Here is a 20,424-nt window from a genome sequence, read left to right as displayed (position 1 = left end):
GAATGGTTGAGGAAGGTGGATGAGTGGAGAAAGAGCATGAGTGGAAGAGGCACGGGAGAGGTTTCATAAGGAGTGAAAGCATGAGAATGGAGTGAAGCAACCGGAAGAGGGGGTCCAGGATGTGTGAGGTTAGGGAAGGGGGGAGCAGAGAGGTTTGTTTGTGTGGGAGAGGGAAAACAAGAATGAGGTGTGTTTCTAGTTGTAAGATCTCGCTCTCTCTCTGATTCGTGTATATAATGTAAATAGTTTAAGTTAAGTTAAGTAAGTTAAGGAGGATAAGACTAGGGTTAAGATTAGGTTAAGCGCGGTTGAAAGGGGGTGTGAACAAGATTGTAACCCCGAGGGGAATCAATAAATGATATATACAAATTTTGTTATGACACACAGCCATTTCCGAGGGAAGACCATTAGACCTCGGGACACTTTTACAAGGGTCTCGAGAAGGCCTACGCATTTTTTTATATAGACGTTAACATTTAAGCCTAATCGTCACTGGTTAGGTATCCGCGTAGTGCGTGAGGGTTAGAGACCCTAACGCAGACCCCTTGGGCCATCAGTTTGGGGACCCATAATAAACATAGTTTGCCAGATGACTCGAACAAAGCGAGACTTCTGCCGAGTCCTTGGAAAATCTAGCTTTTCCAAGGAAGCATTGTTCCCAAACTCGATGGTCCTCGCCCTCATGGGACAAGGGGGTAATAAATCGCACGCACGCGCTGGCCACTTGGGCCCTTTTTTTCGTCACGCTGCTCTGGGGTCTGGCAATCGTCACGTGCTGGTCTAGGCACTTTCTCTACGCGTTTGACTTGGGATGGGGACTTCCTCCACCACCAACAGGGGGTGCACAGAAATGACTCCTCCCTCAAGTCAATCAGCAAATGAGATTTCTTTCCCCCAAAAATGGGACCATCTCCCACTCTTCCTGAAAGTCACCACCGAGGTGAAGAGCGAGCTGAGCCCAGAGCAGAAATTAGATACAAACTTGTTCTCAAAAGGAACAGAATAATCACCAGTCCGAATGTAAACTGTATATAGTCGTTGTTCTAATAAACCAAAGTTGTTACTGCAAAGGAAGGTGTCGGGCCATTAATTCGACAAAATAACACGCAGAACCTCTCCTACAATTGCGAGAAACTGCACGACATAACAATTTTAACAACTTTTAGAAACACATTCAGCTTAGTAAATATATTATTCCTCTAAATTTTTAAAAAATCGCTCTTTAAATAAAGTTTGATTTAGTGCCTAAAGTGTTTCTTAGTCATCAAAGAGTCCCGACGAAGAACCCGAGAACCTATGTACATTAGGGTGGACCTTAGTTGCTCTTGTGCAAAATTTTTTTTTAAATTCATTTGATGCGACCCTTGCAATCTGTTCTACTCGGTAAAAAACTAATTCCCTCCAAATTTCAAGTCGATCGGACAAAGGGAAGACGTGTCGCAACGAGTTTGTTTAAGCAAAATTTTTAATATTTATTTTTTAAATATTAAATTTGATCTCACATTAATATAAGGAAAAGTGGAAAAAGACAGTTAAATACTTATAATTAAATATTTTATTTATAGGCCTAATTATAATAAGAGTATAAATAATTTTTAAAAATCTGTACTTAATGTTGTTTTATCAATTTTTGGGTATTTTTCCCTATAATCGGTTACAATTTGTAATATGAATTGTTTTTCTACTTCGTTTTTACATAACGTTAAATTATAATCTTTCATTAATTTTACTGCTCTTTCTGCAACGTCATTCACAACTTCTAATTTTGTTATAATACCTATCGCTTCGGTATAATTATTATTAGTTTCCCATAGTGCTGGATCAATTAAAAGAAAATCTGAATTTATATTGAACCGTTTGAAAAAATTATTTGATTCAGATGATACGAAATGTTGTATTTCTAAATTCGCAAGATTTTTAATTTCTATAGTCGTTGTCATGTATCTCTTATAATTATTATTATTGTTTACATTTTGTAGTGCTTGCACCATTGATCTTTTTGTTTCTACTGAAACTTTTTTATCAAATAGCGCCGCATTCTCCGGTGACAAGTACCATAAATGGTTCACAATTTTTTTTAATGCCACATCGCTTATTTCTTCGTTAACATTTTTGTAATGAATTATATTTTTGATGAATTCTAGATCTACACGTGGCGCCATAGCAGCCATTGGGGTCAAAATCCACGGCTCAATATAAATGTTAATTAGAAATACACATGTATCTCTAATGCTACTATACTCTTCCTGGTTGAGAGGAAATTCGTTTCGAAAAATAAATATTTTTAAAGTGTATATTATTTTAGCCATCCACCTCGCATGGTGAAATGCGCCAGGTATTTTGAATGAAATGCCACCCAAAGGAATCCCCCCAAGAAAAATTATTGCTAATTCTAAAAGTTCTTTGTAGTCATCTCTTGGGTGACTCATTTTTGTGTAATTTTTAAAAATTTCGATTTTTTTTTGTATATCATTAATATGTTTCAGAACGTAATCGTCGTGCGTTCCCGGGATGTAATTATTTTTATTAATTTCAGGCCAACTATTTTGAAATTTTTTAAAAAGTTGAATATTCGGGCCTGTTGGCGACCGTTTGGCGCGCTCATAGCTCTACTCCGTAATGTAATAAACCAAAATATTGACAATATTGTTGAAACTTTCAAGTAAAATTTCTTATTATACAACCAAAAGATGATATTTTTATGTTATAACAGTAACTCTTATCATTAAAACATAAAATTTGAGTTGCATGTAAAATTGAAGGGAAATTACTGAAATTTTCAAACTTCAAACCGATTGCGACACCCTTTCCTGTTGTCCAATTGAGTTCTTCTTTTGCAGAACTTATTTTTTTTTTATCTGGAACAGATCTAGGGGGTCGCATAAAAAAAATCAGATGCTCGAAAAATAAGGTCCACCCTAATGTACATAGCCGCACGGACGCGGGCGACTTTAAACAATAATAACACGTGATATTGGACGAGATTGGAAATAATTCCTGCACGATTATGTAGAAGAAAGTGTGCTGAACATATTCCAGTTTGTAAAATTCCATGACCTCTTCTATCTTAGAAGATATACTGAACTAATGGACAAAATATACTGAGGTATCCGAGAACCTATGCGCATAGACGCACGGACGCGGGCGACTAAACAATAATAACTTGTGATATGGGACGAGATGGGAAATAATTCTTACATGATTGTGTAGAAAAAAATTATGCTGAAAATACACCATTTTGTAAAATTCTATGATCTCGTATGATATAAAAGATATTCCTTGCGAAATCTTAACAATTTTTAAAATTTTCTACATTGCATTTGGCATAACATGTTTAATACATTATGAATATTAATTTTTTATTCGACGATGGTAATTTACAGCTTAAAGATAAACCTTTCATTAAAAAAAAAAAATTGGAAGGAAAATATTAAAAAGGATCGTGAGGGCATCTCAAAGAAGAACAGCAATTTTTTCCATGAGGAAGGCAATCTTCAAAACTTCCAACTTTAACCGTTTATTACAATAATAGTATTTATTAAATTTTATTAATTTTTTCATTTTCAAGGTTGATGGATATTTAGAAAGCAACAAGCATTCAACATAATGACATCTTTTGGCAAAATGTCACTAAAGGGCCTAGCTGATTAAGATGGTCAAAACTGCCCTTAGAGGTTTTTCAATGATTAATGAACCATTCGAAAGCTGACCCAGAAAAACCCCTCTGAGCAAAATTTCAACCCCCTATCTTGCCCGTGAGGGTAGTAACAGGGTAAATTAGATTTCGCGCTTTTACGCGCATTTCCCACACTCTGATGCTTCCTAACATTCTGAAAAAATGTGGCATATTTTGGATCCTAAGACAGATTTTTGAGAATTTTTTCAGATTTTTTTCTTGCAAACTGTGGTCGTAAAAAATGAAAAACCTCAAAAAAATCGGAAAAATGTACATTTCTCAAAAATATGAAAACATGCTATTTTGCTGTTTAGTGTCCCGATAAAGTACCATATCAGGCAGTGTCGTCAATTTTTTTTAGCTTTTTTGTTGTGGGAAGTCCTTGTCAAAAACAAGAAAAACCGAATTTTTTCACCGTTTCTGCTATTAGGAGGAAAGTTACACTTGTTAGTTTTACCGCAGGTATATATTAAGTCATTTTAAACATTATTACATTGAAACAAGTAAGTGTTTGACCTAAGAAATGTTTTAAGAGAAAACATGAATTGTATTTTGTGCGGTATATACCAGAATGTTCTTAACATTTACAACATCGCCGGTTGGCACATCGGTTCAGAGTCTCTCGTGGACAGTGGTAGAGTGAACATCGTGTCTCACAGCCTATCTTAAAATAAGTGTACCACACCAAATACCAACAGTGTAGCACCTGTGACTCCGGCCCCCATGGCGCCAAACGCACCCTCTCGCCGGATTTCTCCGACAAAGAGAACTCGGAGCCTTCTCCATCCATCAGGCCAAGGGAACAGAAGACGCGTAAACTGCACTCCCTAGACATTGATAGGGTGTATAAGCAACTCCTAAAAGAAAGTAACATATCCGTTACTAAAAAAAAGGATAGCCCTAACCTCAAAACAGCCCTCAAGCATGGCACGCCGCGCACCCCAGCGGCAGAGACCACAACCTCGCCGGACACAGAAGTCCCTTCTTTATCGTCAAGCGGGTGGGAATTCCCCAAGAAATTCGCCAAGGCTGACAACCCAGCCACCACTTCAACCAGCACCCCCACCATCACGAATACCAACCGCTTCCAGCCGCTAACCAACGAGGAAGCTACAATACAGGACGACAGCACCCCCACCGATCCAAACATTCCCAGCACAAGATCCCACAAACCAACAAGGCCGCCGCCCATCTACACCACCAACACAAACATCGGTAAAATCATAAACTCACTGAAATCCTTAAACATACCACATAACGGCTTCACCGTCAAAGAAACAGACCCTTCCAACCACACTATTTACCTTAACCTTCTGGAACACCATCACCTAACAATCGAGCACCTAAATAATGAAAACATCCCTCATTATACTTATACCCCAAAATCTCTAAGACCAAAATCCCTAATTATAAAAGGTATTAAGGGGGACTTCTCTGAAGATTATATACTAGTAGAAATACGGAACCAACAACTACCAAACCTACAAATTCTAAAACTATCAAAATTCTATTTTGACAAGAAACAGCCGGATCTTCACCACCATCTTATCCAAATCTCCGCAGACAGCAGCCCCAAAGAGCTGTACAAAATTAAAGCTCTCGCACATCAGCGAATCAGATGGGAACAGCTCAGGAAACCCCCCATCTTCCAATGTAAAAAATGTCAGAGACTCGGACATCCCAGCAAAAACTGTTTCCTCGAATTTAGATGCGTTAAGTGCGCTCAAGCGCATGAACCAGGGAACTGTCAAATCCCACAAAACGAAGGAAGGCATATGCTCAAATGCGCCAAAAAATTTCCGACTCCAACTCCCCCCTTTGGGCCTCAAATCCCGAATCCCACAGGTTCAACTACAAAGCCACCAACTGGCCCAGCTTCACCAAGAAGCTAGCCAAAGCTTACCATCAGGAAATTCCTAATAACCGTAACCTATCTATACCTGAAATCGACGCCCACCTAGAAACACTCAGCAGCACAATCTCCCACGCCATATCCAAACACGTTCCAAAAATTAAACCGAAAAATAACCTACACAAATATCTAAATAACAGAATAATAAGACTTCAAAAAACCAAAAGCTCCCTTGTCTCCCTGCTACACAACCTACGCACACAAGACCCACTCCTCAGACAACCCCTGTCAAGAGCCACCAAATCCGTTCTTAAAACCACCTCCAAAATACTCCAACACGAACTTAGATCATCAGTCGAACAATTCTGGACCAATTTAACTAAAAAGATAGATTACCGTGACTCTGACTCCTTCTTCCCCCGAATCAACGCCATATTCAGACCCAAACAACCTACCGCTATAGACGAACTGCATATCCCAAAAAATCTAGACTCCATCCTACTGAGGAGCGGCTGCAACTTATCCCAAACCAGAACCTCAAACGACCACTACTTTTTCTCCACTCCACCCGACAAACTCAACATCCTAGGAGCCTTCTACGAGGCCGTCAATTCTCCTAAACAACTCAACTCCAACTCGCCACTCAAAAATATAGTCGACCACACTGCCGATTCCATCAAAAGCGATTTCACTTCAACACGAACAGCCGGCAACACATTCACCACATTTGACAACTCCAACAAGGCTTCCAATCCAACACCTATCCAAGATCAAGATGATCCTTTCTGTTCCCCTCGATCCGTTGATTATATACTTAAACACCTCCCGAATAAGACTTCCAGCGGCCTCGACAACATTCCCCCCATAGTGTTAAAACACCTACCCGGGAACATAACATACAACCTAACAATCTTATTCAATAACGCACTGCACCATTTCTACTTCCCAAAAGGTTGGAAACAGGCAAAAGACTTACCAATTCTTAAAAAGAATAAAAATCCTCACGACCCCTTCAGCTACCGTCCAATCAGTCTCACGCATAGCCTAAGCAAAGTTTTCGAATCCATCATAAATCTCAGTATAAACACCTCTAACACCAAAAACAACATAATCCCAGACAGCCAGTTCGGTTTCAAACACTGACACTCCACCACACACGCCATCCACAAGCTCCTCTCCGATCTGAACACCGCCATTGCCAAGAGCCACTACGTAGGAGCAGCCCTCCTCGACCTCGAAAAGGCGTTTGATTCCGTATGGCACAATGGCTTACTATTCAAACTACATAAAAAAAAGTGTCCTACCTGGCTGCTCTACACTACCTGGGATATGATCAAAGACAAGTCCTTCACCATCTGGGACGGCAAACTCCTTTCCTCCCAAAAATTTCAAATCCACGAAGGTCTCCAACAGGGTACTGTCAACTCTCCCATCCTTTTTAATCTCTTCCTAAGCGACCTCCCCAAACTTTTTAACTTCAATAAGGACGGCTCCTCCTACGCGCTGGCTTTTGCCGACGATCTTATTATATACACATCAGGCAATAAAGTCAAAACAGTTCGTGACAACCTTGAAACCCTCACCGAAAAAGTCAACAGATTTTACATGACCTGGAACCTTCAACTGAATCCCAACAAATGCGAAACCATCCTTTTTAGAAAACCCCTCGCCCAGCTTTCCTCCAGAACAAAAATAGGCAGCAAAGATTTCTGCATTCACACCACAATCCCCGGCACCACCACTAAGAAACCCATCCCACATCGGAAAATAGTTAAATACCTCGGAATCAACATCGACCACCTCCTACGTGCAAACAAACACTTAGAAATCCAAACTGCTAAAGCCCAACAAGCATTTATTGCAAATAGCCGAATCTTCTACAACAGACACCTAACCCACCGAACAAAAGTTATACTATATATGCTCCTAGTCCGACCAATCATAACATATGCAGCCCCCATTTGGTGGAACTGCAACCACACAACAATGGAAAAAATCCGATGCTTAGAAAGAAAATGCCTAAGAGCTTGCCTCAAATTATACCGCACACAAAGTTCCAACTGGAAACACTATGTGAGCAACAAAACCTTATACAACACTGCAGATATCACCAGAATCGACTCTTTCATCATAAAAACAGTCCGAAACTATTTTAGTAAACTCCCCTCATTAACAACAACATAATCCAAACAATATCTCAGCAAGACCCAGCCGTCTCCCAACGTCAACTCTCCAATGGTTACACCACCCCCCAGGCCTTCCTTCACTGTGATAAAACGGGTTTGATTCAGAACGCCGAGAACATAAACCTAATCGACCACAAAAGAAACAAAGCTAACAAACGCATCTCGTACCACCACCTTGATTACGAAACAAATAGAAATAACTTTACATACTCCCTAACGATCCCTTCATCAGACTATAAAGACTATCACCGTCTGGATACAAAAAAATACTGGTGGCTCAAACCAGACGACGCCCACTTAAGCGAGCTCCGTGACCGAAAAGCTAGAAATCTACGCCAGCCCTGAGTCTAGCAACTAACTTTAGTACATCCCTAAGTTATTAAGGCCCAAGCGTTTACAGGCCCCCTCCAATGTACATATGTAAATATTGTAAATACGCTCCTTCTTTTCTTTTCTTCTTTTCTTATTTTCTTTCATTAATTTCTTATATTGTTATCCTATTTATAAGGCTAGTTTTTAAGTTAATTCTAAGTTAGTTTTAAGATAACCTCAACCAAAGACTGACACGGGGGTTTTTTAAATAAAAATCTTATTTTTTTCCCCCTCTCGAACCCCACATAGCCTTTAAGCGTTACTTACTTAATAAATAACTAGTCATTATAAGTCAGCATTATATCAACCACTTTCCAAAAACTGTATAACTAAGAGTTTCGCATGCGAGCGAACAATTAGATAAACATGCAATATTGAGTGGTATTTTTTGAATGTTTATTGTTACCATTTATAAGACTGTACAATTTACTTATGCAATAAACATGTTAAAAAAAAAAAAGCACATCGGTTTAGGCATCGGACTACGGAGCGGATACGCTGGGGTTCCAATTTTTGGAAAGATTTTGTTGTCTACTTGTTTGTGTAGAAGCTGGTACTTTTGAACTTGTATACTATGCATTGCCTCTACAACCCAATGAATTTTCGTGACTTTTCGGGAATAATTCGACTCTTTCGTCGAATGTTGAGAACGATTACCCTTTAAAGCAGGCATGAGAACTCTGAAACCAAGATCTCTTAAATGAGATGTAACATCTCGAAAACCTCTGTCGACTTGGAAATAATTGGAACTGCAAAACGACTCCATTTCAAACAGTATCCTCAGTAGATACTCTTGATTTTCCGGAAATGACAGAAGTAGATTTAAAAATTCTTTTCACGGAATCTTACCAATTTTCACAAGCAATATCATATCTGGCGGAAATCGTGGACGAACACAATAATATAAATATTAATTTATTGCCTAATCCAAGAAAATAATATCATTAAATTCGAAGTCAAATCGGAGTAATATAAATAAAAGTTAGTTAAAAATGTTACCTAAATATTTTTAAAACATTAAAAAAATATTGTTAAATCACATGAATAAACCATATAAGAAATTGAAAAAATAAAGATGATGTATGGAAAAAAAACTTTTCCGACGACGGGATTCGAACCCCAGCGTATCCGCTCCGTAGTCCGACGCCTAAACCGATGTTTTTTTTTCAATATACGTTTATTCAGCCAGAAAGGAAAAGAAGGTAATATACAATATACAACATGAACAAACTTAACGATAACAATAGAGGAGAAAGAATAGAAAGAGAAGAGAAAGAAAGTAGCGATTTCCTTAAACGTATAAATTAGGAGTATGTGGCTTAATCTAGGGGTATGCAGACTAAAGACTCAGTGTTGAGTACGCGTAGTCTGGACCGTCTCTTTGTATTGCACTTATTGCGGTAAGAGGTAGTGAGATACTGAAGTGTTCGAAACTTAATCTTTGGCGTAGCGAATCTAGTATAGGAAGACGGCCGCGAGATAAAGAGAAAAAAAAACTATACTATACGATTAATTGTGGGTAGGGGGGAAGTGATAACAAAGGGCAGGGGGGGAATGATAATGATGGTAACAATAATAATAATGAAGATAATAACGATAATAGTAATAGTAATGATGATAATGATAATGATAATAATAATGATAATAATAATAATAATAATAATAACAAGAATAGTAATGATAATAATGACGGCGACGCGCCACGAAAGAGGTTATTCGCAATTGTATATAGGTAACGTATTTTTCTTTGGAATTGTAATTTGGTATCGTTACGTGTATACAAAGTTCTTATGACTAATTGTAAGATTAGGATTAAGATTTAATTATAGACTAGTTGTACATATTGCTAATTTGGTGGGTTTACAATTCTAGAGCCACCAGTATTTCTTTTTATTTGCTCTGGGGTTGTCGTTTACATCTGCCGCAGTTAGTCTATACATGTATCTTAAGTTAGGATCGTTAGATTCTATGTTCTTATTGTATAGAATTTTTTTGTCGAATGCTCTTCGGTTGTGATGGTAGATTAGAGGTATATTATTGTCGTTTTGAATAAACCCTTCGCTATCCAGGTATACGAAGGCTTCCGGGGGAGTGTAGCCTGTTTGTCGGGTATGGTCGAAGTATAATGAGTTTGGGTACAGGGAGTGTGCTATCAGTGAGTTGGATGTTATGTTATGAATTTTGGACCAGTGATCTCTAATTAGCTTCAGTATGAATAAGTCGATGCGAACTAGCTCTGCCTCTTCATATAATTTGTAATTACTGATCATTTTAGTGTAATTTGATTCTGTTGATCTATATTTACCTAGACAGGCCCTAACGCATTTTCTTTCGAATACCCGTAGCTTTTCCATAGTGCCGGCGCAGATGTTGAACCATATTTGGCAGCCGTATGTTAAAATTGGCCTTATTAGGGTTTTATAGCAAATGATTTTAACGGATTTGTTCAGGTCTTTAGAATAAAATAATCTTTTGTTTGCCATAAAGGCTTTTCTGGCTTTTTGGATTTGTATGTTAGTATGGTTAGTGTAGTTGAGTTTGAAGTCGAGAAAAACACCGAGGCATTTTACGGTGTTTTTGTGTGGGATTTTTTCATTTATGTTGTTTGTTGCATGTAGGTAAATTTTTTTTGAATTTACTCTAACATCGTTGTTTGCGTCCGATATTTTGGAAATGGGTGGCCTAAATAAGATCGTTTCACATTTTTGTGTGTTAATTTTTAATTTCCAGGTTTGGAAATAGTCTTGCGTTTTATCGAATAGAATTTGTAGTTGGTTTTTGATGATTGACGGTTTACTGTTACTTATGTATATCAATAAGTCATTCGCGAAAGCTATTGCATTTTTGTTGTTTTCTTCGGTTGAGTTGTTAAGGCCATACATTTGGAGTAAGTCACTGATGTAAATGTTGAACAGGATGGGGGAGTTTACTGTACCCTGCTGTAATCCGTTTGCGATGTGAAATTCTCTGCTGGATTTGTTGTTGCCTTCCGTGACAAAAAATCGTTTCCCGTGGAGCATATCCCATATCATTTTGATTAGGTGTTTGGGAAAGTCTTTTTTTATCAGTTTGAAAAATAATCCGTCTAGCCATACGGTGTCAAATGCCTTTTCTAGATCAATGAAGCAAGCGCCCACGCAGTCACCGGCATTTCTGGCCCAGCATATGTCAGATGTGAATTTTGTGATGGCATGTATGGTGGAATGGAAACGTTTGAATCCGAACTGAGTTTCTGGAATGATATTTTTTTCTGTGCAGTGGTTATTAATGGCATCATTGACGATAGTTTCAAATACTTTGCTTATATTGGGTAGTAAGCTTATTGGCCGGTAGCTGCTCGGGTTGCTTCCTTCTTTGTCTTTTTTCTTTATTGTTATTACCTTAGCTGTTTTCCATGATGAAGGGAAGTATGATAAATTCAGACAGTTATTAAATATGATTGTGAAATAATAGATGTAGCGCGTTGGTAAGTTTTTCAGTACTATGTTAGGGATTTCGTCAAAGCTGGCTGATTTTTTCCCTCTAAGGTTACGAAAGGTGCGTGATAGTGTGTATGTATTTGTGAAGTAATTCTGTGGGGCATGCGATTTGTCTGGGTAATCGGCGGTATTTTGTTGTGAGAAGTTGCAGGTGGTGTGTTCGTTTACTTTGTCTCTTTCTATTTCTTGCTTTAGTTCGTTGATTCTTTGACTAATTATATTCGATAGTTGTTCTTTTTCCAAGTGATTATTCTGTGAGTGGACTCTTTCGAAATGTGTGCCTAGAACGTTTAGTTTGTCTATTGCTTTGTTGATGATGTAGTTGTTATTGTTGTCCTGTTGTAATGAATTTATGTTTATGTTAGCCTCTTGGAGTAGGGTCTGGGGGTGCTGTGGGATTTTGAGTGTTTCTATTTTACTGGGAGTTCGGTGAGTGATGGCGAGTTATTTCTTGAGAGATTGTTTATCTGGGTGATTAGGAAGCTTTTTTCTTTTCTTAGTTTTTTTATGAGAGGTGTGATGAATTTAAATGCTGAGGTTTTGTTGAAGTCGAAATATGGGATTGTGCTGTCTACAGCTTCTAGGATGTGTTCGTTTAGTTGTTCTAGGTGGGTATCTATTTCGACTCTGGTTAGGTTTCTGATGCGTGGAATGTCGTAGTCTTTGTTACTGTTTTGCAGGAGTGTTTTGAATTCTGTCCAGTCAGCGTTGTTGTAATTTCTTTTTTGGATTGGGTTATCTGCGTCAAAGGATAGTAGGGGGTGGGATTCTATGGAGATTGTCGTGTGTAGGGCTTTATGGTCGCTGTCGTAGTCTAGGCATTTGACCTTCCCAGAGGTAGTGTTATAAAATTTGATCCTTTCATCAGCCAGACAGAGATCCAGGTAGGAGTTGCTGCCAGGGAAGGATGGTTTTTCTGTACTCAGCAGTCTGGTTCTGAAAGTAATTTGGTTTTCTTGGTGCCACAGGTACAGGGAAGTCCCTCTGCTATTGTTCATTAAATTGCCCCAAGACGTGTGTTTCGCGTTTAGGTCGCCAGCAATGATGTAGTAGTTATTGGTGTTGTTTAGGTTGAGTTGGTTGAAAAGGCATTTGAGGTCTTGCATGAATTCTTTTTTGCCGCTGCTAGCTGCGTAAGCTGATACGAAGAAGAATTTTTCGTTGTTGTCTAGTTTAGTCTCTATTATTGTGCATTCGAGGCACGGATTATTTGTGTGGTTACGAAGGTCTATTGTATTGCATTTTAGGTCTTTTCTACATAATATAGCAGTTCCCCTGCCCTGTTTAGCGTTGGGCCTGTCTGTTCTGAACATGTTATAGTTTTTGAATGATAATTTATGGATCGGGTTGAGTTTTGTTTCGCATAGAAGTATTATGTCAGGGTTGTGTGTTTCGAGGAAATCGCCGAGGGAGGCTCGTCTCTCATTGGTGATTAATGAGTTAACGTTTATTGATATTAAACATAAATTATTGACCAGGATTTTGCTATTGTTTGGAAGTGACATTTAGGAAACGTCTATATCTAATAAGTCTACTATTGCATTTATTTTTCGGGCGTTTTCATGAACCTGTGATGTGATTTTATCTAGGTGGATATTGACTGTCTCCGCAATTGTTTTTCTGATTTCCTCAATAAGGGAGGGAGTTGGGTTGTCTAGATATTTAAATGTTTCTGAGTTGTGTATGGATTGTGTTGCTTGCTGTTGAGGTTGTGGAAGAGTGGGCGGGTTTCTTTTGTTTGAGACTATTTGGCTGTATGCTATTTTCGGGTTTACTAGGTTGTTGATGCTATCTAGTTTCTTGTGTGCGACTATCTTTTGTTGCTCTTTTTTTCTAATATTCTGTTTCTAATTTCGGTTAGTTTTGGGCAGCCCCTGTATGATGCGGGATGTCCAAAGCTTTTGCAGTGCACGCAGTATGGTTTGTCAATGTTGTCTGTTCTGTCTATGTGGTTAATAGGGAGTAATTTACACTCTCCCGGGTTATGTTTTTCGTCGCATTTTACACATCTGTATTCGAGGTTGCAATTTGCCGCCGCGTGTCCTATTCTTTGGCAGCGCCTGCATTGGGTTTGACTAGTTTTGTTGAGCTTTTCCCACATTACAACCGAGTGTAGCAGAACTTTGATGGAGTTTAGCTTTTCTAGTTTGCTATTTGGAGATAATTTGACTAAAAATATTGGCAGTTTTTTATTGTTAATTGTTGCATATTTAGTTTGGAATTTATTTACGCTAATGAATTGCAAGTCATAGATTTTTAGGTTTTGTAGTTCTGCCAATATTACTTCGGTTTCAAAATTTCCATCTAGATTTTTTAGAAGCATGATTTTAAATTTTTCGTTTTTTGGAGTGAATGTGTAGTAGGGAACGTTGTTGTTTTTGAGGATTATACAGGATTTTTGGAATACCGTTATGTTGTCTGTTTGTAGGATTTGTTTGTTGGCGTTAATCTTTTTTACGAAAAAGTCTATAGTTATACCCCAATTTTTTTAAGAGGTCTATGGTGGACTTCGGAGATTGTCCTGTGATGTTTATTGGGGGTGGTTTACCTGCTCTGGGCCTTTGTGTGTCTTCCGCGTCGGGTTCCGGCAGTGCTGGGGAATCCCTGGCTCCATTGTCTGTGATTATCGGCGACTTAGTGACGTCCTTCTTTTTGGCCTCGCTTTGTATGTCAGTGGAGGGGTGTTGACGTTTCCTTCCCGGCGTCGTTGGGTCCTTTTTACTTTTGTATTCCAAGTTCTCGAATGGTAATGGTGGTGGAGCGTCTTCCGTTGCTAGGACTGCAAAGTTCTTGCGTCGGAGTTTTTCTTCTTCTGGCGTTTGCAAATGTTTCTTGCGTTCTTCCTCTAGTTGATGCGACAGTTCTAGGATTGTGTTTTTTAAGTTCTCTATCGTCTTGAGCATTTCTTCTTGTGTTTGTGAGGCTGAGGTGGAGGTTCCTTCCTTTGGTTTTTCTTGTTTTTTGGTTGTAGAGTTGCTTATTTTTCCCATAATTTTGTGCTTTTCTTTTGTCGAGTTTGTTCTGGTGTTGTTTTTGGTATGTAGGTTTGGTGGTGGGTTCAGTCGTTTTGTGTTCTTGTTCCGGAATATCTGTCTAATTATATTGGATGTTGAGGGGTTCTCTATCATGTGGTCTACTCTGATGGTTGGTCCCGGTTTTGGTGTTAGCTCCCTGTTTCCTACCGTGCCTGTGAGGTTGTAGGTGGAGGTAGATTCGCTGCATTTCAGAGTTTTGATTTTTTCACCATCTGTGCCATTTGGTTCTTTTTTGGTGGGGATTTTGTACGTTATTACAGGGGCATGCGCCCCTGTTCTGTAAGAGTTCGCGGAATTGGTATGGATCCACGCTGTTTTTTTTCCCTCCTGGTTTAATAGGATGAAGAACTGGTTGTGTTGGATTTTACACGTCACTGTCTGGAGCACTGGTGTATCTGGAGGTTTATTCACTTGAACACTGCATGTGTAATTATCACGCTAAACATTTACTAACGGGTGCTTTCTCGGAGTATATCCTTCGGCAACCTGATGGCTTTGAACGGTTGGCGAGGGTAGGTCTTGCCTCTACGGAGGTCAAAGGAAGACTGCGACTAAACCGATGTGCCAACCGGCGATGTTGTAAACGTTACGAACATTCTGGTATATATCGCACAAAATACAATTCATTTTTTCTCTTAAAACATTTCTTAGGTCAAACACTTACTTGTTTCAATGTAATAATGTTTAAAATGACTTAATATATACCTGCGGTAAAACCAACAAGTGTAACTTTCCTCCTAATAGCAGAAACGGTGAAAAAATTCGGTTTTTCTTGTTTTTGACAAGGACTTCCCACAACAAAAAAAAATCTAAAAAAAATTGACGACACTGCCTGATATGGTACTGTATCGGGGCACTAAACAGCAAAATAGCATGTTCTCATATTTTTGAGAAATGTACATTTTTCCGATTTTTTTTGAGGTTTTTCATTTTTTACGACCACAGTTTGCAAGAAAAAAATCTGAAAAAATTCTCAAAAATCTGTCTTAGGATCCAAAATATGCCACATTTTTTTCAGAATTTTAGGAAGCATCAGAGTGTGGGAAATGCGCGGAAATGCGCGAAATCTAATTTACCCTGTAACTACCCTCACGGGCAAGATAGGGGGTTGAAATTTTGCTCAGGGCGGTTTTTCTGGGTCAGCTTTCGAATGGTTCATTAATCATTGAAAAACCTCTAAGGGCAGTTTTGACCATCTTAATCGGCTAGGCCCTTTTGCGTTTTGGACCACTGTGGCGCACCTCGCTTTATGGAACCCGGAGGTGCCGATGCGGGACAAAAACCCCCTATCGAACATCCGACCCGATTACTGACCAACAAGAATGAAAATGAACGGGTTTATATACCCTCAAAATGAAATTATCCAGGCTATTTCCTATCAGAAACTTAATTAATCGATACCAGAAGGGAGTGCTCTAGAGATTTTCATATAAAGAAGTCATACGATATTTTTCCATTGATAAAAGGGGGCCTGTTGGGACGCTTTTCGTTCTCAGGAAAGAGATTAGAAAATTTTAATCGAAATGAACGTGGAGAGAACTTCTCCATACGTAACAGTTGCGAATTCCCGTCGAGGCTCAGGTGAACCACGGGGACGGTAAGTCAACGCAGTGGTTCCTTTTGATTTGTTTCGCGAGGTGGCTCGATAATTTTCGCGTGAGAAAGATACTTTTCACGCCTCATTCTCTATTTCGTGTACACCGAGGCGTTGCACGCCTCGAGCAATTCGCTCGCACCAATGTCGAAGGCGCTTTGAACATTTGTGTGAGTTTCCCGACAGCTAAAGATTCGGAACTCTTGCTCGGAGGAGTCGCGGATGCAAGAAGTATATCCGATATAGGAGTATATCCGGTATATCCGATGTCTCGGATATCAACTCGAGTATCGCCTCGCGAATAATATCGGACTGCGTAGAATCGAATCGTGCCTCATATTCTCGCGAGTATGCGAATTCACGTACGGGGCTTCATACGCGTCGAAATCCATTCCGTCTTGGGAACTATCACGACGGTCTTATTATGATCGCGCCGTCCATCTGCGTTTCCCGAAATCTTGTCCAGACAAGATCCACGTAGCGTACCGTATTACCGTAGTGGCACGGATTTTCATTTCACGACAACCACGCGCTGCAAAAAACCATCGATTCGCCAATTATATATGAAGAGTGTAGTTTTCTACAACTTGATTCCAATTAAAGAACTGGAGCTAATTTCGTGAATCTTTCCTTCGACCTGCCAGATGCGCCCTGCTGTGAGGGCTCCGTTATTCCCGTGTCATTTTTTCGTCAAAATCTAAGGGATAAAAAAGTCCAACATTTGTATTCCCGTACGGTTAAGTTTAGCCCGCTCCTGCAATCCAACATTAACTACTCCTGCCAGCCCCAGGATTTTACTGGTGTAGGGTTGGGCGGCGGCTACTGCCCAATACCAAGGGGCCCGAGTTTCGGATACGTCGCCTCTATGCGGGAATGGCCCATTCGATATTCCTACACGCAGTCCCCGTGTGGTCCCAGCAGCTAGCGGTCAGCCGAAAGAGCACTGCGCGCCCGCGATACGAGCGCTGCGCCGACTGGACCTGTGGGCCATACAGAGGTATCCGGCCTTCTGCGCAGAGGTGACGTGCTTCCTCGCAGGCATGCTGCCTCTCACCTTGAAGGTGAGTTGAGAAAATCGCCTGTTCCGTCCGGAGGGGTGAGCTTCACCCAGAAGGGGACGAGTTCGAGGTGGTAAAGCACGAGGCCCGGTTTGACACGATGGCCCAATGGGGGCGGCAACTTACTGCCTCAACGTCGGGACGTCCGATTGTCCAGGCCATCCTGTCCATGCTGGAGTCATGGTGCAGTGTGCGGGTGTGGGGATTTGGTGGTGGCGTACCGATGTACGTATTGATGTGTTCCGACGGTCCTCCACGGATGTGGGGACTAGGAACGTAGATCTCGTAACGAACGAGAGATTGGGGTCACCAGTGGCCAGAAGCCACGCGTTCTCTGGCTAGAACGCTCGAAATAAGTGTCCAGACGGACTGTGTCCACGTGGCAAGGAGGAATTAGGTTATGCGCGTGAGGCCCACTCCTCACGAGTAATGAACACGCCGGGTAGCGACAGAAATAACGAGGTTTATTTGAACAAACTCCGAAGGAGAGCTCGCGACACTCGAGAACGAGTCGCGACAGCTATGTCCGGAACCGGCACGGTCGTGCGGCACTACGCCGCAGGATAAACTTTTCGAAGACAAGACGCTCTGTGCGCAGCGAGGTTCTCTCGAAGAAGACTCGGAGAAGAAGGAAGAGTCGACGACGAACGCGACTCGTTCCATCCCATGCGACTTGGCGCAGGCGCACAACGTGCAACCTACGCGCCACCGTGCCGCCGCCCCACACGGGGACGACTCTCCTGCCACCTAACACAGGTGCTCCCCTCGTACTACACGCGGCGTACTCTTTCGAGCTGGGGCTCTCGACCCTAAGCCGTGCTTCCCCGGGAACGGAGGAGGGAGGGGCGGGGGCTCCAGTTAAACATTCCTCTGCCGAACGCATACAACGGCGTAGTATATGATACTCCTTATAATACAAAGTTTTTAATTTTTTCTCGACCCAGATGAAAAAAAGTTATGTTTTGATATTTACCGAATGCGTCTTGAAATCCTCTAACACATAGGCGTAAAAAAATTATATGTTTATTTGCAAAAAATTCAAGATGACCTTGAAAAAACATAAAAAAGAAGATTTGACAAATAATTTTTTATAATCACGTTAAAGCTCTCTTGGAACCATGCAAAAGCTGACAAAAACATTTTGATCGGATTGCTAATAACAGAGTAATCTCTACTGATCACGACTCGTGTTCACCCTGTATATATAATTGGTTAAAAAACATAAAATGGTAGGAGAAATGACCACCCCCAATTAATTGTTACTCGCAGTTATAACTTGTACCTTTGAGCGACGTACGCGGAAAATCTGCGTATTTGAAGGGTGACCGTAGCAGGCAATAAATCAAAAAAGCGTCTCAACTCGAACGAAGCATGCGGAAAATAAAGACTTTGACGATGATCGATGGCTCAACTCAGATTTGACTACTGGCAACCAAATGTGGACAATAGACCAGAGTTTGAAAGCCTGAACAGCCAATTTCTAATTATTATTCATTGTTCACACGATTTTCCGACATTTCCGGTAATGTAACGAAAAAGTGTACCCTGCAAAAAGTAATCAGTACTCAGTCTTCTGCAAATCTCAATATAAAAAATTTGAAGAATCTTTTTTAATAAAACATTAAGGTTGCCTTGATTATTTGTTCATCACTATATACTTCTTATTCAATAACGTTATAGCTAACGCTAAGAAAATCCAACGACCTATTTAATGTGGTCTTTAAGTCTTGAAATAAAGCTAAAATAGACGTGAACAGCTAATTCGTCATTTTGTCCCACTGTGAAACGCCATGAATATCTGAATCGAAACTTAGAATTACAGTAATGATTAAAAGGAAACATCGGTGAATGGCAAGGAAATTGAATTAGCAAACAACTTGGTAGATTTAATTATGGTAAGTTAATTTGGCGGGCGAGTGTGCTGAACGACATCGTGGCACATCCAACTATGTTAGACATTTGTAAAACTTACCTTTGGCAGGTACGGTCTGGCATCCTGGGGCGGATGCCAGTCACGGATGAGATCAGGCTCGGAGTAGCGACGTGCGCGTCTCCGCCTGGCCGTTTGCCTGTTCCAGTAATCTGAACTGACGCCGCTGTTGGAAACAGTCAGCATTGAATCGATGCTTCGTCGCAAATAATCTTCGGCCTCGTCGATCAACGATTCGGTCGAATCACCGCTATCTCCACCGGCCAAGTCTGAGCGCAAGTTCGGTAAACTCCCTCGCGTCATCGGACATTCTGCAATCAAATACATATTTTTCAGAAGTATCGAAACACATTTTGGCTTTATGAACATATTTACGATTTAAGATTTTGATGGAGTACTAATGCGTTTCTGAACCACAGCGATTTTTAGAGACTTCTTTATTCGTAAAAGTACACTTGTGCTCAAAAGAATGCAGTGGAGCGCGCGTCCGATCGCGTTTCTATACATAACGATCGATCGAACATTCTGGATGTCCGTCGTTTAAACTCCTTTCTCTTAACCGTCAGCTGTTTTGCTCACAGGTTAATGACCGTTGGGTGATGTATCTCTCCTAGCGTGTGTTTATGTCTTCGCTTCGCTCGTCGATGTGTCTTCGCAGCATCGCGAGTTTGTTTACGCGGATTATTTCTGCATCTTTTTTCTTTCCTGTCAGCTGTTTTGCTGACACAATTTTAGCAATATTTGATGGTTGTAACTTATATTCAAATTCTGCTATAGCAGTAATGAGCAACCGGCGCACAGTGGTGCCAAGGCGGCAAAAAATCCATTTTATAAATTTTCGATTTTTATAAAAAAAAAATTATTTTTCTATAGCCTAATAGTGCGTGCATGATGTGCCAAAGTCAGATTTTTGAAAAAAAAATTTTTTACGGAGATATACACATGGTAAATAACCATTTCTTCGCTCCTGGGAATTCATCAGTTTTCAGTGCGATAGTTATGTAATTACTCCGCCTATAATTGAATACTTGGGGGTCTACAAATCATATGGGTTATTGCAAATGGCTTCAACTATTAACTGGCAAAAGAGGACTTCCGTTTCCGATTGAGTAGGAGTGTGTAGTGACTGATAGCTTGTGTGAATGAGAGTGCGAGAGAGAGTGGAGTAAAGTGAGGTGGAGGACAAAGGTGCCAGAAAAGGGATAGAAGGGAGCAAGGGATAGTAGGGTGAGGTAGGGTGAA

The 20,424-nt window shown here is 40.3% G+C and overlaps 1 protein-coding gene across 2 annotated transcripts in view; it reads right to left on the bottom strand.

The window, feature by feature from the left end:
* LOC143360360 (uncharacterized) overlaps positions 1 to 20,424 on the bottom strand; it is a 277,601-nt gene that overhangs the window by 88,131 nt on the left and 169,046 nt on the right. For both annotated transcript variants that reach the window (XM_076799127.1, XM_076799128.1), the window contains exon 6: positions 19,225 to 19,493. In XM_076799127.1, coding sequence (XP_076655242.1) covers positions 19,225 to 19,493 — 269 coding nt within the window. The remainder of the gene's footprint in view (positions 1 to 19,224; positions 19,494 to 20,424) is intronic.

The sequence above is a fragment of the Halictus rubicundus genome, chromosome 13 (genome assembly GCF_050948215.1).
Source record: "Halictus rubicundus isolate RS-2024b chromosome 13, iyHalRubi1_principal, whole genome shotgun sequence".
Taxonomy (NCBI): domain Eukaryota; kingdom Metazoa; phylum Arthropoda; class Insecta; order Hymenoptera; family Halictidae; genus Halictus; species Halictus rubicundus.
Note: the sequence above shows the minus strand (reverse complement) of the source record. Positions and strands in the feature narration are given on the sequence as shown.